The sequence below is a fragment of the Ochotona curzoniae genome, unplaced genomic scaffold (genome assembly GCF_017591425.1).
Source record: "Ochotona curzoniae isolate NIBS_2020 unplaced genomic scaffold, NIBS_Ocur_1.0 contig_2723, whole genome shotgun sequence".
Lineage (NCBI taxonomy): Eukaryota > Metazoa > Chordata > Mammalia > Lagomorpha > Ochotonidae > Ochotona > Ochotona curzoniae.
Genome location: NW_024465573.1, coordinates 23,486,152 through 23,507,064, shown reverse-complemented (window position 1 = coordinate 23,507,064; position 20,913 = coordinate 23,486,152). Strand labels below are relative to the sequence as shown.

The window sequence follows — 20,913 nt, the reverse complement described above, 5'->3', positions numbered from 1 at the left end:
AACTCCTTGTGGTAATGTAGTTCAAGGCAAAGCAAACAGGGCTGCCCTTTTGATGACACTGACTTAAACATACAAGTGTTTTGGGCTAGCATTGTGCCACAAGGTTAAGTCACTGAGATGCTCACATCCCATAGAGGGCCTCATCACGTCCCACTGTTTCTGATCCAGCTTTCTGTTAATGAGTCTGGAAAAGAAGCAAAACATGGCCTAAGCACTTAAGTCCCTGTACCCACATGGGACACCTGACAGAGTGTCTGTCTCCTGGCCATCTCTGGCCATGGCAGCCATTTGGGTTATGAGTGAGCAGATGAAAGATGTGTCTCTCTGTGTCTCTTCCTAGGTCTCTGTAATTGTACCTTTTAGATAAATAAATGACATATTTTAAAAATATATGTCATGGGCCCAGCATAGTAGCCTAGTGGCTAAAGTCCTTGCCTTGAATGCATCGGGATCCCGTATGGGTGCTGGTTCTGATTCCAGCAGCCCTGCTTCCCATCCAGGTCCCCGCTTGTGGCCTGGGAATGCAGTTGAGGACGGCCCAAAGCTTTGGGACGCTATACCCACAAGGGAGACCTGTAAGAGACTCCAGGTTCCTAGCTTCGGATTGGCTCAGCTCTGGCCATTGCTGGCACTTGGGGAGTTTATCAGTGGACAGAAGATCTTCCTCTCTATCTCTCCTCCTCTCTATGTATGTTATTTTTTAGTAAAAATAATATTTTTTAAAAAGTGCAAAAAATTGTTATACTGACACCATTATAAAATATTTAAGTACATTATTATTGTTATAAAAGAGTTACATAAAAAATAGTATATTTCCAGGCCCAGCGTGGTGGCTTAGTGCCTAAAGTCCCCACCTTAAACACGCTGGGATCCCATATGGGCACCAGTTTGTGTCCCAGCAGCCCCGCTTCCCATCCAGCTCCCTGCTTGTGGCCTGGGAAGGCAGTCGAAGACGGCCCAAAACCTTGGGACCCTGCACCCACATGGGAGACCCAGAAGAAGTGCCAGGCTCCTGGTTCAACTCAGCTCAGCTCCGGCCGTCGCATCCACTTGGGGAATGAACTGCAGACGGAAAATCATCCTCTCTGTCTCTCCTGTTCTTTGTTTATCTACTTTCCAATAAAAATAAAATATCTTTAAAAAATAGTATATTTCCTAAGAAATGATTGAGACTATACAAGATAAAATTTCTCATGAAGTCTCATTAAAAAAAATCTCTGTACAATGTGAGACGAGAGGTTCAGTCTAGAACATGAGTTTTGAAGGTGGTTAGATCTGTGTTTGAATCGCATCTTTGCCATCTAGGTGCTGTTTTACCTGCAAGAAGTTTACGAAATCATTCTGTGACTCAGTTTTGATGTTTGTGAAAGATAGGCTCTATACTATTTGCCTCATCATGGAGATGGTGAAATAGCAGGATGCATAGCCTCAGGAGTAATAGATTGACTTTTGACTTGGTTGTGTGAGGCTTTGCTAACCTGATGCCTGGTTTAACTGGTGAAAACCAAGTGCAATAAATAGTCATTGAAAGTCTCTGGAAATGGTTCTTGAAGCAAGCAGCAAATGAAGCATTACTCAAGAATGTCTGTGGAATTCAGCAAGAGTGCTGAGTGTTTCAGTCAATGGTACTCCCACCTTTCTCTGTTTCCGTGAGGTGGAAATTTCAGTGCAGACTGCTTCAACCAAGAACACAGGGCCTCCCCTTCCCCCACCCAGCACTGGGCAGACAGCTTTCTTTCCTGGAAGAGCAGTAAATCAGCATTGATCCTTCTGTCCCCAGCTACTGGTTATGGAGGCTAAATCCTGAGAGGAAGCAGTTGAGAAGCAGTTGTTCCCTTCTTCAGTGCATTCCTCACCTGAGGGGCTGCAGTGTGTTAGGTTACTGGGATCAGATGACTCTTATCTGGGGTAATAGCACAGTAGTGATGCCCTGCCAAGAGACGCAACCCAAGAGGCCCTCCAAGCTGCTGTCCTCTCTCTTCCATCTCACTCAGAGAGAAAGTTGCTGCTGTCTTCCTTCCCAGCTCCCGAGGCCTGACTCAGTGATTTTACCTGGGGAGAAAAAAGAGACCATGAAACCTGTTACTTCTAATTCATAACACAGGCCCAAATCTGATTATTCATAGGAAGAACTAGGGAATAAGACATTTGGTCTCCCATCCAAATACTAACCAGGCCTGACCCTGCTTAGCTTCGGAGATCTGATGAGATCGGGCGCGTTCAGGGTGGTATGGTCGTAGACGGAATAAGAGGTTCGGAAAGAGCTTTCCTGGGGTCAAAATAAAGTAAAATGTTCATTTAAGTAACTATTTCCTCAAAAGAGCCAGAGTTTCGGTATATTGTTTATAAACCAATTTGCATTCAGGTTATTGTTCCAAACATTAGAGAAATCAGCCAACTGTTAGTGGAGTTAAATAAAATAATTGGTTGTGGTCAGAACAAGAGAGGAAACGAGTCTTAACGAAACCATTAAGATCCCAGAGTAACTGTGTCTGCCAGAAGAATGACTTCAGAAGTTGAACACTGTGTGTGTGGAGGCAATGAAGCAACGAGCTTGTCAGGAAACAAATGAATATACAAATAATAATAACAAACTTCATGTAGGAAGGTAGAGATATACCAGTACCTTAGAAGGGTTTTAATGTAGTAACTAAAAAAAAAATGCACTGTACAACAGTGCATTTCTACAACAAAAATCTATAGTGCTAGAAGAAGCAAGAAAGAATGAACTGTGCACCAAACAAAAATCAAGCATTTGAAACAGTGTCTCTGACAGACCAGAAGTCAGGTTTATCAGAAGAAAAACAAAATAACAGAGTTCACCTTTAAAATAATGAAAGAACATAAGATTGCTTAGAGAATATCAGTAAAGAGAAGTTAATAAAAGGAACAAAGCAAAAATTTAAAACTTATAAAACTTAAGCAAGGAATGACTTCCTTACTGGCTGTCTTTAAGAAAAAGTTTCTACATTAATAACCTTAGAAGATTGAGTAATGTATTTCTCCAAAGCTTAAAAATAGGTTTGTTTGGGCCCGGCGCAGTGGCGCAAGTGGTTAAGGTCCTCGCCTTGCACGCCCGGGATCCCATATGGGTGCCGGTTCTATCCCGGTAGCCCCGCTTTCCATCCAGCTCCCTGCCTGTGGCCTGGGAAAGCAGTCGAGGATGGCCCAAAGCTTTGGGACCCTTGCACCCGTGTGGGAGATCCGGAGGAGGCTCCTGGCTTCGGATTGGCATGGCATTGGCCGTTGCACTCACTTGAGGAGTGAATCATCAGACATAAGATCTTCTTCTCTGTCTCTCCTCTCTGTATATCCGCCTTTCCAATGAAAAAAATAATAAAAATAAATCTTTAAAAAAATAGGTTTGTTTGTTTGTTACCCATTCTGTAAGTTTTTGTATCCGGAGCTTAGTGTGGTCTTCCCTATAGTGCACTCAACTGTGTGTGCAGGTGGTGCTTGCCTTCTTTTCCTTTGCCCTGTGGGAATTTTAGCTTGGGGAACTAGAGCAAATATGTTGATGCTGGTGCTGCTTTCTGTCTCCTAAATAACAAAGAGCTCTGTCTCTGATCTGGCTGGAGGGGAGATTTTGTCTTCTGCCAATGTCCATGAAACTAGCAAGTTCAGTTGTTTTTGTGAGTTGGGTAAAATCTCAGCCCCTCTTGGTGCTTCACAAAAAATAAAGGAGAGTCTTTTGCATGTCTGTTAGCTTAATTGTACAACTTGACTATAAGTCAAGATTGAAAATGCACTAGTAAGAAAAAAGAATTTGCAAAAAATGATATGAAAAGCATTATCTGTTCTCCTAGATTGATGAGAAATGAGAGGTAGTTCAGTCATGAGGATGGTTGCAAGGAATTGTTCTTAAGCAAGAACAAAGGTAAAAACATGCTTGTAGGTGAATTTTTAAGATAGAAGAATGTGAATTAAGGAACATCGTAGTCTAATTTTCTGTTTGTAGTAGGAGGTGAGGTCATTGATTGAGAGCTTAGGGACCTGGACAAAAGTTGAGAAGGTAAAATTAATTCCTGAGAGATATGAGAGCCAGTATAACAAAGAGATAGCTGAAAAGAGTTGAATAGAGGCCCTAGAGTTAAGAAACCATGAGTTTGTTTTATTATACAGCGTTGAATGAGGTGTGGTTTTTTGCTAACTCGTCCTAATGTAACTTACTAAATGGGATAAGATGGGCAATTGGACTGATCCAGTCCTAAGCTTTGCAAAATGCAAATAAACGAATGAATAGAAGAGATACGTGGTGAAGACATTTAAAGCCACTCATAGTAATGGGTGATTGGGCTTAGGCTGGAACGTGGCAGAGTACTCAAGTGAGACTAGGATGAATGCTTTTAATAGTTAAAAAAAATTAGAGGTCTCGATTAAATTGGAACAAAAATGTTTTGGGCATAAGAAGATCAGAGAGGTAGAAGTATAAAATACACCTCAGTGCCGCAATCACGAGCCAAATTTTACCATTGCACAGTTGAACAGTTAATAGAAACTGAGTTAAGAATGTAATTTGCATTTATATTTAACCACTGTGGCATTGTGTAAGCACTTTTAAAGAGAGCTTCGAGACTTAAGCAACCACAGAGTTAGAGAGCATAGGCTCCAACAATCACCCTTTCTCTGGCAGCAGCTGCCAGCTTGGGAAATCCCCAAAACCACCTCCTGGTTTGATAAGATTTGAGGAAGACTCACAGAACTCACTGAAAGCTAATATATTCACAGTTGTGGTTTGTTACAGGCAAAAGATACAGATTAAAAGAAGCTGATAGGCATAAGTGCAGAGTCCGGGATAATACTTAAATGCAGTTTTCCTTGTCCTCTCTCTCTGGAGACAGGTTGCGTTGCAGTCCTGGGTTCGGTGTGGGACAATATGCAGAATATTGTTCATCCCAAGTGCTCAGCTAAGATCCTATGTTCACTTCTATTTTATGATTGATTCCATACATGATCATGATTGATCTTTTTGTCAAGTCAACTCTTATAGATGACCCAAAGCTTCAACACTAAACTTGGTGATCTTTCTTATATAAGCAGTCTCTATCCTAAGACTATCTGGAAATGAGAGGTCCCACCTGAATCGTATTGTCAGACTTTGACATGCATGTCCTGAGACTTCCAAGCAAGCAGGCATATATTCCAGGAACCTAGGCATCATCTCCCAGAAGCCACGGAAGACCAGACCTTCTTTTTGGGCAAGGGCTATTTCTTCATTTTACACAGAGTAAAATATTTTTTTTTTATTAACCACAGCTTTTATTTTCATAAAGACTACGTTTCACTTTGGCTATAGATAATTTAGCATCTCAGTTGTAATATAGGTGTAAAATACACACTGGATTTTGAATAATTTAGTGCTAAAAAACAAGACTGCAATATATATCCTATCAAATATTGATTTGAGAAGCAGAGAGAAAGAAAGAGAGGAGAGAACTCTGCATCTACTATTGGTCTACTCCCTAAATGCCTACACAGCTCAGACGGGGCCTAGGAGCTCACCCTGGGAGGCAGGAATGCAGTCTAAGTCTTCAACATGGGTGCCAGGGGCTCAGTCACTTGGCTATCATTGTTGCCTCCTTTCTGTGAGGCCTCAGTTGTCATTATATCCTCTTTGATTTTAGACACAATGTCCCAGGCTTTTCTTGAATATTTCAGAATCAGATCTGTAATAGAAAAATTTTTCCTAGGAGCTCTAGTTTGTTCCACTGAAAAATAGTTAAGAGATCAGGGTATGGTCATATGGATGCCCAGTAGGGATTCTGGTTGTCACTATTTAGAAGCTTTTTCAGAGAATATAATATTAACATTAAATAGTTCAAAATTTTTACTTAAAATTGTTTAAGATTATTTATTTGAAAGGCATAGTTGTAGAGAGAGGGGGAGGAGACAGAGAGAGATCTTCCATCTGCTGGTTAGCTCCCCACATGGCTACAACAGCTGAAGCTGGGCCTGTCCAAAGCTAGAAACCAGGAGTTTCTTCTGTGTCTGCCATGTGGATATGTGGGTGCAGAGGACCAAACACTTGGGCCATCTTCAGCTTCTTTCACACCCACATTAGCAGGGAGTTTGATCAGATGGGGAGCAACTGGAATGTTAGCATCACATGTAGAAGCTTAACTTGGTATACCACAATGCTAATACTTAATATATTTTTTTTGAAATTTATTGATTTTTATTGAAAAGGTAAATATACAGAGAGAAGGAGACAGAGAAAAAGATCTTCCATCTGTTAGTTCCCTCCCCTAGTGTGCTCAACGCCTGGAGGTGAGCAGATCCAGCCAGGAGCCTGGGGATTTTTCTGGGTCACTCATGCTGGTGCAGTGTCCCAAGGCTTTGGGCTGTCCTCGACTGCTTTCCCAGGTCACAAGCAGGGAACTGGATGGGAAGTGGAGCAGTCGGGACACGAACCAGCACCCATATGAAATCCCAGCAATTGCAAGTTGAGGGTTTAGCCACGAGGCTGTCATGCTGGACCCTACTTAATTTCTTAAATATCATATCTTTGTATCTTTTATGTTGAAAATTGTGGTTCAGATGACTCTAGCATAATTGCTTTATATGAGAGAGAACAGACTGACTGAAAATGATATGTATAACAAGATTATTGGCTCTTTCTCTTTTTTGGATCTATCCCATATATAGAGAGTTATCTTAGTCCATTTGGTCTAACAAAATAGGTTAGAGTAGTAGAAGTCCTTTTATACAAGTATAAATTTATGCAAAGTACGAGCTTATTTCTCAGAGCTCTGGAGAACTGTGAGGCTGTCCCAAGTTCAAGGCATGTACAGAGCATGTCTTGCAAAGGCTCACTCTGCTTTTGGCTGATGCCTCAATGCTGCATCCTCCTGTGGTCGGGAGGGGAGTGAGGGGAGAAACTCAGCCCACCAGCCCCTTTAGAGGAGACTAATCTCATCTTGAGGACAGAGTTCTTTTGGTGGAATCACATGTCAAAGTCCTCCTCATCTTAATACAGTTACATTAGGGGGGGTTAAGCTTCAAGTGGATTTTTGAGAGGCACAAATGGTCAGATCACAGCATGAGTGTAATAAGCAAACTAGTATTTTAATGATCGCTTAGGAATCATCTCGGATTGTCTCATGACTTCTCGCAGGTTCATTGTTTAAAGCTTACTTTAAACTTTTAAAAATTCCTTTTTCTTCTGCTTGGATTCAGTTGTTCTGTATTATTTCAGATACCTAAGATATCCCATGTTTTTGAAGTCAAAGTTATAAGATGTGGTGGTGTAATAAGAGAAGTATTGCTTCTTTTCCTTTCCCACACTTAAAAGTAACTATTTCTGGAGTTGTTTTTCTGTAACATTATTTCTTTTGGAATTTATATATATACACAAATATGAAATAGTATATATATATACATACATACATACATACAGTATATATTTGTAGTTCCCCTTTTATGTAGTGAAATACACCGTATTTTTTTTCCCACAACTTGCAGTCTCATAGGTAGAAATCTCTGAGATTTCAGGTGTAAGTGGAGAGGGAAATGAGAATTGGAACCAGGTCCCTGTGTGGTAGCCAAGTGGCTACAGTCCTTGCCTTGCATGCACCACTGGGATCCCATATGGGCACCAATTCGTGTCCTGGCTGCTCCACTTCCCTTCCAGCTCCCTATCTATGGCCTGGGAAAGCAGTAGAACATGACTAAAGCCTTGGAACCTTGTGCCCAAGTGGGAGACCTGGAAGAAACTTCTGGGTTCTGGTTTAGGATCAGCTCAGCTCTAGCTGTTACAGCCACTTGGAGCATGAACTAGCAGATAGAAGATGTTTTTCTCTTTATCTCCTTCTCTCTGTATATCTGCCTTTCCAATAAAAATAAATCTTTTTTAAAATAAAGATTTGTTTATTTTTATTTTTATTTTATTTTTATTAAATTTTTAAAATTTTTATTTGATTTATATTTATATTTTATTTATTTATTTATATTGCAAAGGCAGATATACAGAGAGGAGGACAGACAGAGAGGAAGAATCTTTGTCTAATGGTTCACTCCCCAAGCAGCCACAATGGCTGGAGCTGAACCAATCCGAAGCCAGGAGCTTCTTCTAGGTATGCCACGTGGGTGCAGGATCCCAGTGCTTTGGGCTGTCCTCGACTGCTTTCCCAGGCCACAAGCAGGGAGTTGGATGGGAAGTGGGGCTCTTGGGATTAGAACTGGCATCCATGTCAGATCCCGGCGCATTCAAGGTGAAGGACTTTAGCCGCTACGTTATTGTGCCAGGCTCAAAAATAAATCTTAAAAAAAAAAAAATCCAGGCATTTCAGAGAACACATAGTCTGAGCAAAGGATACAGCATATTGGAGAAACAGCAAGAATTCTTGTAAATGAACACATTTATGAATTGTAGCGAAATTTTGTAGGCTGGATAGTTGTAAGTAGAGAAATTATGTGAACAAAGTTATGCTTTAGAAACCTAAGTTACAATATGAAGGATGACGGGAGGAAGGGGGGAGGTGACAGGATATAAAAAGGAAGTTTGTAAGATAACCCTGTTTGTAGCTCATGTAAAGCATTATAAAGCCTAGCTTAAGGATTGATTTAAAAGAAATGGAAGGAAGGGACAGACTTTTTCTAATTTAAGCAGAAAAATTAGCCATAATTTATGAATGATTAGTTATTAGGAATTTAAAATGATTCTAAAATCCTTTTTCTGATTATCATACGGATACAGGAGGAAAACTGGATTACAAGAAGAATTAGAAAGAAATTGTTCAGTTTGGTCACTGTTAAATTTAGTTGTCTTTTTTCTTAAAGTGTCAGTTTTTTTTCTGTCTTCCTTTCAAGATTTTTTTTTTCAATTTTATTTTTATTGGAAAGTCAGTTATACAGAGAGGAGGAGAGATAGAGAGGAAGATCTTCCATCTGATGATTTACTCTGCAAGTGATTGCCAGGGCTGGAGCTGAGCCAATCTGTAGCCAGAAGCCAGGAACTTCTTCCAGGTCTCCCACGCAGGTGCAGGATCCCAAGGCTTTGGGCCATCTTTGACTGTTTGTCCAGGCCACAAGCAGGGAGCTGGATGGGAAGGGGAGCTGCTGAGATTAGAACTGGTGCTCATTGGCATTTTCAAAGCAAGGACTTTAGCTACTAGGCTATCATGCCAGGCCCTCACGATTTGTTTCAAAGGCAGAATTACATAAAGATACATACAGAGAAAGAGAGAGAGAACAGGAATAGGATAGGAGAGATCTTCCGTTTATTGGTTCTCTCCCCAAATGACTGCAACAGCTGGGGCTGGGCCAGACCAAAGCCAGGATCCAGGATCTTCATCTGGTCTCTCATATGAGTGCAAGGGCTCAAGCACTTAGGATGTCTGTCTAGAATGTCTGAAAAACCTCCACTGTTTCTCAGGCATATTAGCAGGAAGTTAATTAGTAGGCCTTGAGCCAGCTGTCATATGGGATTCCAGGATTGCAGGTGATGGTGATATATCACATGGTGACATATCACAATGTTGATCCCAAATGTAGCTGGCTTTATGATATCTGGATGAAGTTTTCTAGCAGATATATGAAAATGTGAATTTAGAGTTCAGGAGATGAATGTGAAATAATTTGGGAACCCTCAGCTTTATATGTTGGTGTTAGTTACAATCTCGTGCTGGGTAAATCTGCCTGGAGACATGTAGTTGGGCTCTTCTCTTTGGAAGATTGTTAAAGCTAGGGTTGCCACATCGTGACAGGAAATATGAAGAACCAAAGGTACCTCTGATATAATGTGGAGCCTGCACATTATACCAGGTATCTAGGATGGGCCTGTGTTGCATATTCAACCATTGCGAATGCATTGGTGCAGCATGAGGGACACTCACAGTACATCAGAAAAATTTGAGTAACATTCCTGGAAAGCATTGTACAATATGCAGAATCCTGTTTCGCAGGCTGCCTGGACCTTATGTTTAGTCTAGAAATATTTATGGAGAGGCTATAGGAAAACAAATATTTTCTTGATGCATTCTTGTGAATGGACTTGTTAGCCAAAGGATAGCATGATGTTTCTTTTTAACTTGAAATGAGAAAGAAGAAAGGGAGCAAGCAAGAGCATATGCTGGCCCCCAAATGCTCATCAGAGCTGGGATTAAAAGGGGCCAAAGCCAGAAGTTGGGAATCCAGTCCAGGTCTCCTGAATGGAAGGCAGGGGTCCAGCCACTCAGGCCGCCACCTGCTGCTTTCCCAAATTCATCTACATCACTAGGAAACTGGAATCAGAAGGTGAAGCCAGATTCTTTGACATGGGGCATGGGTGTCCTACCCAGTGGCCTAATCATGGGGTCACATACTTGCACGCAGGATAGCATGTTTTTTCATAAATATCTAAAGTATCTGATTTATAAACCCTGCTTTATGGCTAAATGAAGAATCCAAAAAATGGTTTTGTAAAAGCTTATTTTTATTTTCTTTTATTGATATTTTTAATATTTTTTTTTACAGAAGGAAAAAACAGTCCTCTAATTCAAAAATTTCATGCTATATTTTCTCAGATTTCTCAAACCTCTTGAGCAAAAAAGTTAAGGGGAAGACAGAACAAAATTTAGCATACTCTTTTTGTCCCTATTTAGTATAGTGCCCTGTCATTGAGGATAGCTCAATGGCGTTGTTCAGCAAGTTAAGCCCCCATGTTCCTTTCTTCAGCATGACCCGGCTCTGCCTGTTGCAGGCATTTAGGGAATAAACTAACAGATGGAAGATTCCTTTGTTTCTCTTCCTCTCTCTGTCACTCTCCTTTTCAAATAAAACTATTACTTAATATTTATTTTCTTGGGAAGTCAGATTTACAGAGACAAGGAGAGACAGAAAGGTCATTCAGCAAATGGCTACAACAGCCAGAGCTGAATTGGTTGTAGCCAAGAGCCTCTCCCAGTTCTCCCCTGCAGTTACAGACTCCTAAGACTTAGGGCCGTTCTCTACTATTCTCCCAGACCACAAGCGGGGAGTTGGATGAGAAGTGGAGTAGGCAGAACACAAATCAGCATTCATATGAGATGCTTTTGTTTTTAGGCTTACCAGCTAGTGGAAAGAAGACAGTATATATGTTACAAAGGGCTAATGTATAATTTCTCAGAAAATGATAAAACACAAAGCAGAAGTGAATATGAACTGTTGTGGGAAGGTTGGCAGTAGAGATTGGGTGGTCAGGGAAGGCCTACTGGGAAGCTTATCTTTTATTCCAAGAACTTGCAAATATTGGGGAAGAATATTTTTGGTAGAATGAAAGCAGGACCAGTATTATGACATAGTGAGTAAAGCTGCTGCCTGCAATGCTGGCTTGCCCTGTGGAAGCTGGCTTGTGTCTCAGCTGCTCTACTTCTGATCTGGCTCCCTGCAAATGCTTGGGATGAGCAGCAGGAAATGGCCCAAGTTTTTGGGACCCTGATACCTAGATGAGACACCTTGATAAAGCTCCTGGCATCTGCCTGGCTCAGTACTGGCCTTGGTAACCATTTGAGAGTGAATCAGTAGTTGAAAAATCTGCCTCTCCTTCCTCTGTAACTTATTCAAAATAAATAATATCTTAAAAGGAAGAAGAAATGAAAGAAGAAAGGCCCTTTAGGGTGAGAGCATTTCTGTTGTGTTTGAGAAATGTGTTGGAGGCAGATGTGGCTAGAGTAGAATGAATGAGCCAGTGACACAGAGGGTGATGATTTCAAAAACTGTGACTTGGGGATTCCCTGGAAGATTTGAAGAAAAATTGTATGATCTTATTTAGAGTTTAAGAGAATTACCCAGTCTGCATAAGAGTGCAACCTTAATTCGTAGAAAAGCTTGTACAGTTTTTTGTAGTGGCTTTCTTTGTAATGTCTAAAATATGGAAACAACCAAAATGTCCTTAGGCGGGTGATGGGTAACCAAGCTACTACACATCTGTACCATGCTATTCTACTCAGCAATAAAAAGGAAGAAAGGATAATATCAGTGCAACTTAGATCTTAAGACCATCGAGATTAATGAAAAAAAAAAAACAGCTTCAAAAGGCCAGCTGTTTGATTTTATACCGAATTACATAAATGGAAAATAGAATCGTGATTTCTAGGAGTTAGCGATGGAGAAACAAGCATGCCGATAAAGAGGTAGTACAAGGGAGGTCTTCGTAATCCTCATAGTGATGGAATATTTCTTTATCCCTCCCCCCTTTTTAATAGAGACGAGATTTATCTGCATCTGCACACATATCTGTGTGTGAGCACTTCATGATGAGTGACTCCAGTTAGTTGTGTATCTTGATTGCAGTGGTAGTTCCCATGTGCAGTTTTGTATTTTGATATGTTCTGTAATTAGGTAAGGTCTAACCACCCAGGTAAACTGAGTGAAGAGTACATGATACGTCTGTGTATGATCTTTGCAACTTTCTGTGAATGTGCCATTAATTCAAAATACAAAGTTGTTTTAAAATCTGACCATGGTTTCTATTGTGAGAGCAGATGCAACAGGCCAAGGGCAGTAGTGGGGGCACTAATCAGGGGTAATGGTAGGAAGTGATTGCAGTCGTCCTGGTCAGTTACATTACAGACAAGGCAACGGAGGAATGGAGAATGGCTGATTTCTGGGCATGTTTTATAGGTAGACTTGATTGAGTTTGCTGAAGGATTGGGTGTTAATAGGTTTGCTAACAGATTGGAGATGGGATTAATAGAATTAGCTGATGGTATGAAGGAAAATGAAGAATGAAAGATGACACATGTTTTTTAGCCTTGTCAGCTGGAAGACTGAAGGAAAGAAATGGTGGCAAGAAGCAGCGGTGAGTCGGGAAGCCTGGTTTGAGGTAGTTGGATTCTTGACAAGGAAGACAAAATGACAAACCTTCTTCCTCTGGTCATTGGTAGCCTGGGCCTACAAGTAGAGGACAATAGGATATTAAAGCGAGTACACTCTTGTTAACTTGCTCACAGGCAGCTCAGTTATCTGGGCCTCACCCTGGCTTTTTGGAAAGAAGCATTTGTTTGATAAACAGGAAGTCGTTTCCATGGGTATAGGAAGAAGAAATGATAGAACTGAGTTGCAGAGCTAGCTGTGGTTAGCTTGGAATTGGCAGAAATTTTTTCAGGTAGCCACCTAAAATGAGCTAGCACACGGGCTGACTTTCCCTTTCAAGGCTGGGTTCATTCTTCATCATGAGAAATGCAAAATTTCTGCCTGCTGCTTGACCTGCCGACTGGTAGGTGCTTTCTCAGCTAGTGTTTTGCTTCAACCATGAGTTATAGACTTAGCAGACAAATGGAGGCACTGTCTGCTCAGAGTGGAAAAGTGACTTATTTTAAGAATTGCTGGCTCCCCACCACAATCCCATTAGTGGCATACCTTAGACACTGCAGTGAATCTGCTCTGGGGAAGCAAACACTGATTCATGTGTATTTTTACTCTTTGAAAGGTTAGATGCTAAATGTACACTAGATGGTTCTTCCTGAGTAAGATTAGGACAAAATTACGAATGTTGAATTCTCAAAGAAACTTTAAGTACTGGTGCTGTAATATTTTTGAAACATCAGAATTTAGCTCTCATTCTTCTCTTGGGGTATATGAGAATAAATCCATTAGGCTTACTAGCATCTTTTCGTTCATGAGGAAGGGCAGATAAAGGATGAAAATCTGATGCTGAGTCATTGTGATCATTGAAGAGTGACAAAGAGTGAAAAGGAGAACTATTTTTCTCTCTTTCGCCAACAGTCGTTCCCTGTCTAGTTCAGGTGGTGGCACAAGGCTACATTTTTGCTCATAAGAAAGGGCTTTGTATGGTGGATGTTATGCAGCAGGTTTGTCTCGATTTAGAGACAAGGGGAAATCTGGACTCTCCAGAGGATTGCGCCTGCGGAGTCAGGTGATTGGACTGAGGGTAGGTGTGCTATTTGTATTTATTTTAGGAGCTAGCTCACAGAATTTCCTCTAACCCAGCGGAACAACCCATTGGAGTTTCCTGCAACTGGAGTTTATCCTAACACAGTTTATAATATATTTTACTCTGGATATTGAGTGAATTCAGGTGCCATTTTCATTACAAAAGTATTTATTCAGTTGCTGCGGCTCTGTGTTATGTCCAGGCTGAGCTGCTGTTCGGGGTTTCCTCACCATAAGTTAAATATCACACTTGAGCTTGAAGAATTGTCACTGCCTACTTTTTGGAGCATATAAAGATAAAATGCAACCATTTTTCAGCAGCAACTGAAAACCACTGTAGGCTGCTGGCTTCCTGGCACACCCACTAAGCCACTGTAGCTTTATACTGAAAGTAAAGTAACTCTGGGAGGGGGCAGGAAGGGAAATAAAAGCTGAGGTTGAGATCTGATCGACTCACTGAGCCAGAGTGCATATGAGAACGCCTGAAGCCCAAGCTCAGTGGCTAGCAGAAAGGATAAAGTTTCAAGTGATTGTCCTTAACACTTTTTAAAGAGTTGTTTGTATTTTTAATATATATACGAAGTGTAGAGGGTACTGTAAGTGACTGGCGAAACTGTCAGTTTCAGCTGTTTTACTCAAAGTACTACCACAAATATCTTTGAGCCAGAACCATTAACAGTGGCACTTGTAAGGAATAGTCACCTTCAAGTAAACACTGCAGAATTGTGAAGAACTTTTCTATTAGTGGCATGCATAAATATTCTCTTTATTAAGGAACCTTTTCAGTGTCTTTGAAAGTTCGTTTCTGTGTGTAACTTAGCCAAAATATAAGTTCATTCCCAAATATACTATCCTTGTTTTGGCTGCAGCTTACAGAGTTTATTTCTATTTAGCAGATCAAGAGGTAGAGATAGAGGCAGTATAAATAATCTGTCCGGAGACAACCCATGTATCATGGTAAAGATAATACAGAACTAGGCTGCATTCCACCAGCTCCTGGCCTTGTCACAGTTTTGAGAACTTTCCAATCATTTTGGGAAAACAAGGTACTTAGAAATGTATAAAGAGCTTTTTTTTTAATAAAAGAAAATCACTTATTTTGGAAATCATGAAATTAATCATTCTGTCGTATTCAAGAAGCCCTTTGATGTGTTCTGGTAATTAGTATTTACCGCCAGATGAATGTCTCTTGGGCATTTTAATTAATGGGTGGCTTGGCCAAATGGGCTTCTCTGATGGTAAACCTTCATAAGGGTTTATTTTTATGTTTCTCAAGAATAGCTGTCTCTTCAAAGCTCTTTAATTAGACAAAGTTTAGCAAGTAAAACATATTATTAGAATAATGAGGTCCCTCTTTAAGTGAAATAGGATGTCAAAGGAACAGATAAGTTAGAGAATGGTCTGTTAAAATAAAACAGTGTTCTACATCTGATGGACATCCAGTTCCTTAACAGCTTGTGTTGAGTTACTACCCCTGGTTAAGGACGTTGTGTTGTTTAAAATTCACATGACAGATCTCACCAGAAGCCTAAACACACTTGAGTGTGAGCTCGTTTATCACTGCCTCCGAACTCCCGTAGAAAGCTGCGCTCGTGTTCTAGTCCTTTTAACTTCTAAGCTCAAGACTTCTCATTTTATTCTTTTTTTTTTCCCCATTAAATTGGTAATCTTGGCTGTATGTGATTGTTTTTGGAGAAAATGCTTCAAAGATACATGTCAAACACAATTATAACAATTCCTTTGAAGAGTCTTTCCTAATCATTTATATTATCTATCAGTAAGACATGTTCTTACAGTTGCTATAGAGTATACATCTCAGAATTTTATGATCTTTATGGTCAGAAAGCAATTTATTTCAAGATCTGCACGGATTGCATTGGGCTCCCTGTCTTTACCCTTCCCCCGTGCTCCGTGTCTTACCCCAGGTTCTCACTCTTGGCTGTCATTTCTAGTTGCAGTGTTTTATCTTAAACTTCCCTTTGATCATAGAGAAATATACCTGATTGAAGTATTACCAAACTGTGTGGGTACTGCCAGTGAAAGTACTATTGATAAATAAAGAATTCATTTAGCCATTGTATAAATCCATTTACTACTTTTTTTTTTTTGCTAGTTCAAGTTGCTTGTAATACCAAGTATGCCTTTTCCAAGCTGGAGCATATAAAGAAAACTGCCGTTGAGATGATCAGAAATTGTAAACGGTTTACTTTACTATCCCGCACACCATAAGATGTCATGCATGACTTATGTGTGTTATTGGTTTGGTCAGCTGGGTAAGAAAGATGATTGTCCCTGGTTCAGTGTAAACCTACTGCCATTATTGATTAGCACTTAAATAGCTTATTAGATTGATATCCTGTTTGGGTATCAGGAATGCTTGTTTTATAATGTTGTAGAGTTGATCATTTCTAATCCTTTTAAAAAAAGATTTATTTTTATTGCAAAGTCAGATATACAGAGAGGAAGAGCTTCCATCCAGTGATTCACTCCCCAAGCGGCCTCAATGGGCAGAGCTGCGCCAATCCAAAGCCAAGAGCCAAGAGCTTCTTCCATGTCATCCATGTGGATGCAGGGTCCCAAAGCTTTGAGCCATCCTCCACTGCATTCCCAGGCCACAAGGAGGGAGCTGGATGACTAGCGGGGCTGCAGAGATTAGAACCGGCGCCCATATGGGATTTTGGTGCTTGCAAGGCCAAGGACCTTAACCATTATGCTATCGCGCTAGACCCTATTTTTTTAAACACAAGAATATTTCTCTTACTTATCTTTATGCGTGTGTTTGCTTACGTGTATATAATCTTTTGCAATGGAATAGGCAAAGAAAAAATGATGAGTTAGTTATAAGCCCCAAGAAATGCCAATATGCAATTACCACTCTCCGGACTCCTTTTTTGGGGGTTATAATAGAGCAAGTGTATTGCTATGCATGTTTCTGCATAACAGGAGTTAGACTTAAAGTGGTTAAATGGTTTTGATACTTGTTACTAATGAATTTTTATAGTAGCACAACAGGTTAATGTGTGCTACTCTCCCTTCTAACTCCTTCATTCCCTTTGAAATAGCACCACTGTCTCAAATTGAGAACTGACTGTGCTCTTCCTCACCGCAGACCACCTGGTGGCCCATGGCAGAATGGCAGAAAAAGAGGCCCGGCGGAAGTTCAAGCAGATCGTGACAGCTGTCTACTTTTGTCACTGTCGGAATATTGTTCATCGTGATTTAAAAGCTGAAAATTTACTTCTGGATGCTAATCTAAATATCAAAATAGCAGGTGAGAACTATGATAAGGCTATGAAGTCATGACAAAGGAGCTATTCTTTTGGGTATTTAAAGTCAACATATTATTCCCATTTGTTCAAAAAAAAAAAAAGGAAAAAGGAAAAGTATTTGGAATGTTTTTTTTTAAACAAAGCCTGAAAATGGATAAACTTTGGAAATGCATCTTGAAAACTGTAGTATCAGCTAGTACTAAGCCAGGGATGAAAGGAAAACTTGATACTTAAGATCTTATTTATAATATTATAGGTTCTTTGTAAATAAAAGAAATAAGTTATGGAATAAAATAGGCAAGAGAACTGCTACAACTGCATGCATCCCCTCAGCTTCCGCTGGGACAGTTGACTTTTGTTCCTGTTGGCATCCAGCATGCTGGTTCTCCTGGCTGTAGTTTTATGATAATTTTCTAAGAATAGATCTTACAGTGGCTTACGGGCAGGCCAGCGTTTTTATTTTTGTTTTCAAATTTAATATTTTATTAAAAGCTGTTTCATCTCTAAAATGATGTGGATTTTGGACCTCTGAAGGCTTCTCTGAGTTTTTTTTTTTCTTTTACATAAATAAAGGAGGAATCTTCAGAAAGCCCATGAAATGGTATACTATGAACAAACTATGAATGAATTCCTGTTATTTTGTATGTGAAAATAAACTCATCTCTTACTTTCACTTTTACATATCCAGTCATATGTGTCTATATTTTGTAAGTATATGATGATAGGTAATTTTATTTTTTTTTTTTTTTTTTTTTTTTTGTGTGGAATGATTATTTCTTTCATTTTCTAAAGATTTATTTATTTTTATTGCAAAGTTAGATATATTAGAGGAGGAGAGACAGAGAGAAAGATCTTCCATCTGATAATTCACTCCCCAAGTGACCACAACAGCCAGAGCTGTGCCTAGATGATAGGTAATTTTAACACAGTTTTTTTCCACCCGTTTTATCTCCTCCAATTTTAGCAGTCCACTCATCTAACAGTATTTAAATGCTGCTTTTCATTGCATCAGTGTGCTTATGCTTCAGTTTGCCTAATAAACATAAGCTTACCACCTGTAGATATAAGAAAATGACTGTAGTCTGTTTAGAAATGATAAATGTGAAAATAAGTATTTCTGCTTTATGGCAGTTTCCAGTATTGCACTGTGTGTGTGCTGCCTCCCAGATAAAGAAGAAGGTTTCTTATTCAGAAAGTTGAAGTACAGCCTGAATGTGATGTCCTCAGAAAGCTAAGGTGGAGAGCAGGTGTTTAAAGTCCCCTTCTTAGTAGCACAGAGTTCAGTTTTATAATCGCATAATGGATTAAAGTACCTAACTGTGCCTGTGCAGGCTGGTGATCCTTCCAACCGTTTATTTTGTGGCGATAAGCCGCCTGTTCACTTTTTACATCCTTGGAACATCACCTAGCTTTTTATCTCAGTTGGGCTCATCACTGTTCAGAACTTTCACACAGTTTGTAAACGCTTGAATGTACCATTAGCTTACTCCATAGAAGACAAGAATTAAAAGCTTTCTTTGTTTTACATATAATAGTATTTTTCCTTTACCCTTACAACTGTTTTATTTTCTCCAAATCTGCCTGCATGTTGGTAGTTTCCACAGAGGTGGGTGGCATGGAAAGATCTACCAATTTTTAAACTTCATTTATAATTATTTATTGCTACTGCAATTAAATTGATAGTAATAATACTTACTAAACTTCATAATTCTGAAGAATGTAATAAAATATGTGTATTTCTTATTGCTGGAACAAGTTGCCAGAAAAGTAGAGGCATAAAGCAACGCAAAATTTTCACTTGGAATTCTAGAGGTTGGATATCTGAAATAAATGTTACAAGGCTAAAATCAAGATGTTAGTAGGACTGGTTCTTTCTAAAGGTTCTGAGGGGAAGGTCCGTTTCCTTAGCACTTTCACCTGGAAGAGGCCATTTGCTCACATCCCTCAACTCCTTGTTTCAAGTGTCATATCTACCCTTCAGCCCTGTTTTCTTCTTAGAACTCTTAGACTCGAAAGCTGGAATCTCTCAGATCCTCCAACATAGTGTCATTGTCAAACTTTTTTATTTAACCATCTCTGCTGAAGTTTCCTTTACTTATAAAAGGCAGTTCATTCACCAATGTGAGAAGATGAGGGCACAAATCTATTTGGGGGTCCAGTATTTAGCCTACCACCAATGGTATTGTAAGGAATCTTTGGGTTATCAGAGTAGTGAGTTAAAAGAAGGCACTGTTTGTATTCCAGAGTTTTCTTCTACTTCCACTGATCCAAGATGCAACATTTTATAATGTTTCCTTGATTCTGGATTTTTAAATTCGAGACCATTGGGGTTCAGTTAAGAAAGTGTTTCTGTCCCTTAGTTTTTGCACTGAGAAATCAAGAGTGAAAACAGAGCACTGAGAATTGAAATGGGAGACACTTAAGAAATATCTGAGTAAGGAAATTTTTCAGTTCTTTCCTTGGGTAATATTTAGAAGAAGTCCAGATAATCACACCAAGGGTCTCTTCGTTCTGGTAGGTAATTTCAGGCTCCTGGAGGAGCTGGTTTTCACCCTTGGCTCTCTGTGTGTGCACACATATACTGTGGCTAGATATTTAAGGTCATTATCCTAAAGTTTGGAGGTGTGTGTGTGTTTAAATTCACCAAGCATTTTTTTTACTAGGGATCACTTAATTCCATCATAATTGGCATATAGATACGACTTATCAGGAAATGATTAAATCCTTTCTTCTATCTTTGGAACATGTAAATTTCCAACTTTTTTGTTTGTTTTGTCTTAAGATTTAATTTTAATTTGAAGGCAGTGTTACAGAGAGAAGGAAAGACTGAAAACAATGTTTCACATCCACTGGTTCATTCCCCAGTTGGCAGCACTGACCAAAGCTGAGCCGACCCGAAGGCAGGGGCCCAAGAACATGAGCCATCCTCTGCTGCTCTCTCAGGCAATAAGCAAGGAACAGGATCTGAAGTGGAGCAGCCAGGGCACAAACTGACACCTGTTTGTGATGCTGGTGCCACAAGTGCCCTGTTAAGCAATGGTGCCAGCCCCAGTTTTCAATCTTTTCAAGAGTACCTAAGTGGACTTTTTTCATGTAGAGAATCCCAAAGCCAGAAAACAACAGAATTCTTAGCTTCTAACTTTCACTTTTATGCCTTCCATTTTGCCCCATTTAGGGGCAGATGCAGGACTAGGGAGGCATGGCATGGCTCCCTCCGCAGACAGGCAGCCTGCTGCAGAGCTACCGAGTCAGTTTCATGTAATAGGAAAGATATTACAAGGTACATCATCATTCATCATCATGTTATTGCACATTTTGACTGCCATTGGAGTTCAGAGGATGGAGAAATCATTTTATTCTGTACAATTCTATTAGATTGTAAATTTTGTAGTCTGCATTCTATCCTGGTGGTTTTTACACTGACTAGCACATACTTGTTCTGTAGTAGATACTGTATAACTTTATTAGCTGGAACTTTAGGCAGTGCTGATGAAAATATTAGTATCCTATTGAGAATATAACTTTTGAGGTGAGTCTTAAAATAGAATCACTAAGTATGCAAGGGAGAATTGCAGTCAGCAAATATTGATATAAAACACCTGCTATGTGTGCAGACACTGGACACTGATCTAGTATTATGAATATCACAACCAATAAAATAGTTCCTCGGTGCTAACATTCTGATGGGGGAGGAGGAGGGAAAATGGATAGCAGACAAATAAACTTTCATAATAAGCACTATGAAAAAATTAAATCAAGAGATGTGATAGAATAACTTGTGGTTGGGATACTG

The 20,913-nt window shown here is 39.8% G+C and overlaps 1 protein-coding gene across 2 annotated transcripts in view; it reads left to right on the top strand.

Moving 5' to 3' along the window:
* SIK3 (SIK family kinase 3) overlaps window positions 1–20,913 on the top strand; it is a 214,000-nt gene that overhangs the window by 122,817 nt on the left and 70,270 nt on the right. For both annotated transcript variants that reach the window (XM_040976992.1, XM_040976993.1), the window contains exon 4: window positions 16,961–17,122. In XM_040976992.1, coding sequence (XP_040832926.1) covers window positions 16,961–17,122 — 162 coding nt within the window. The remainder of the gene's footprint in view (window positions 1–16,960; window positions 17,123–20,913) is intronic.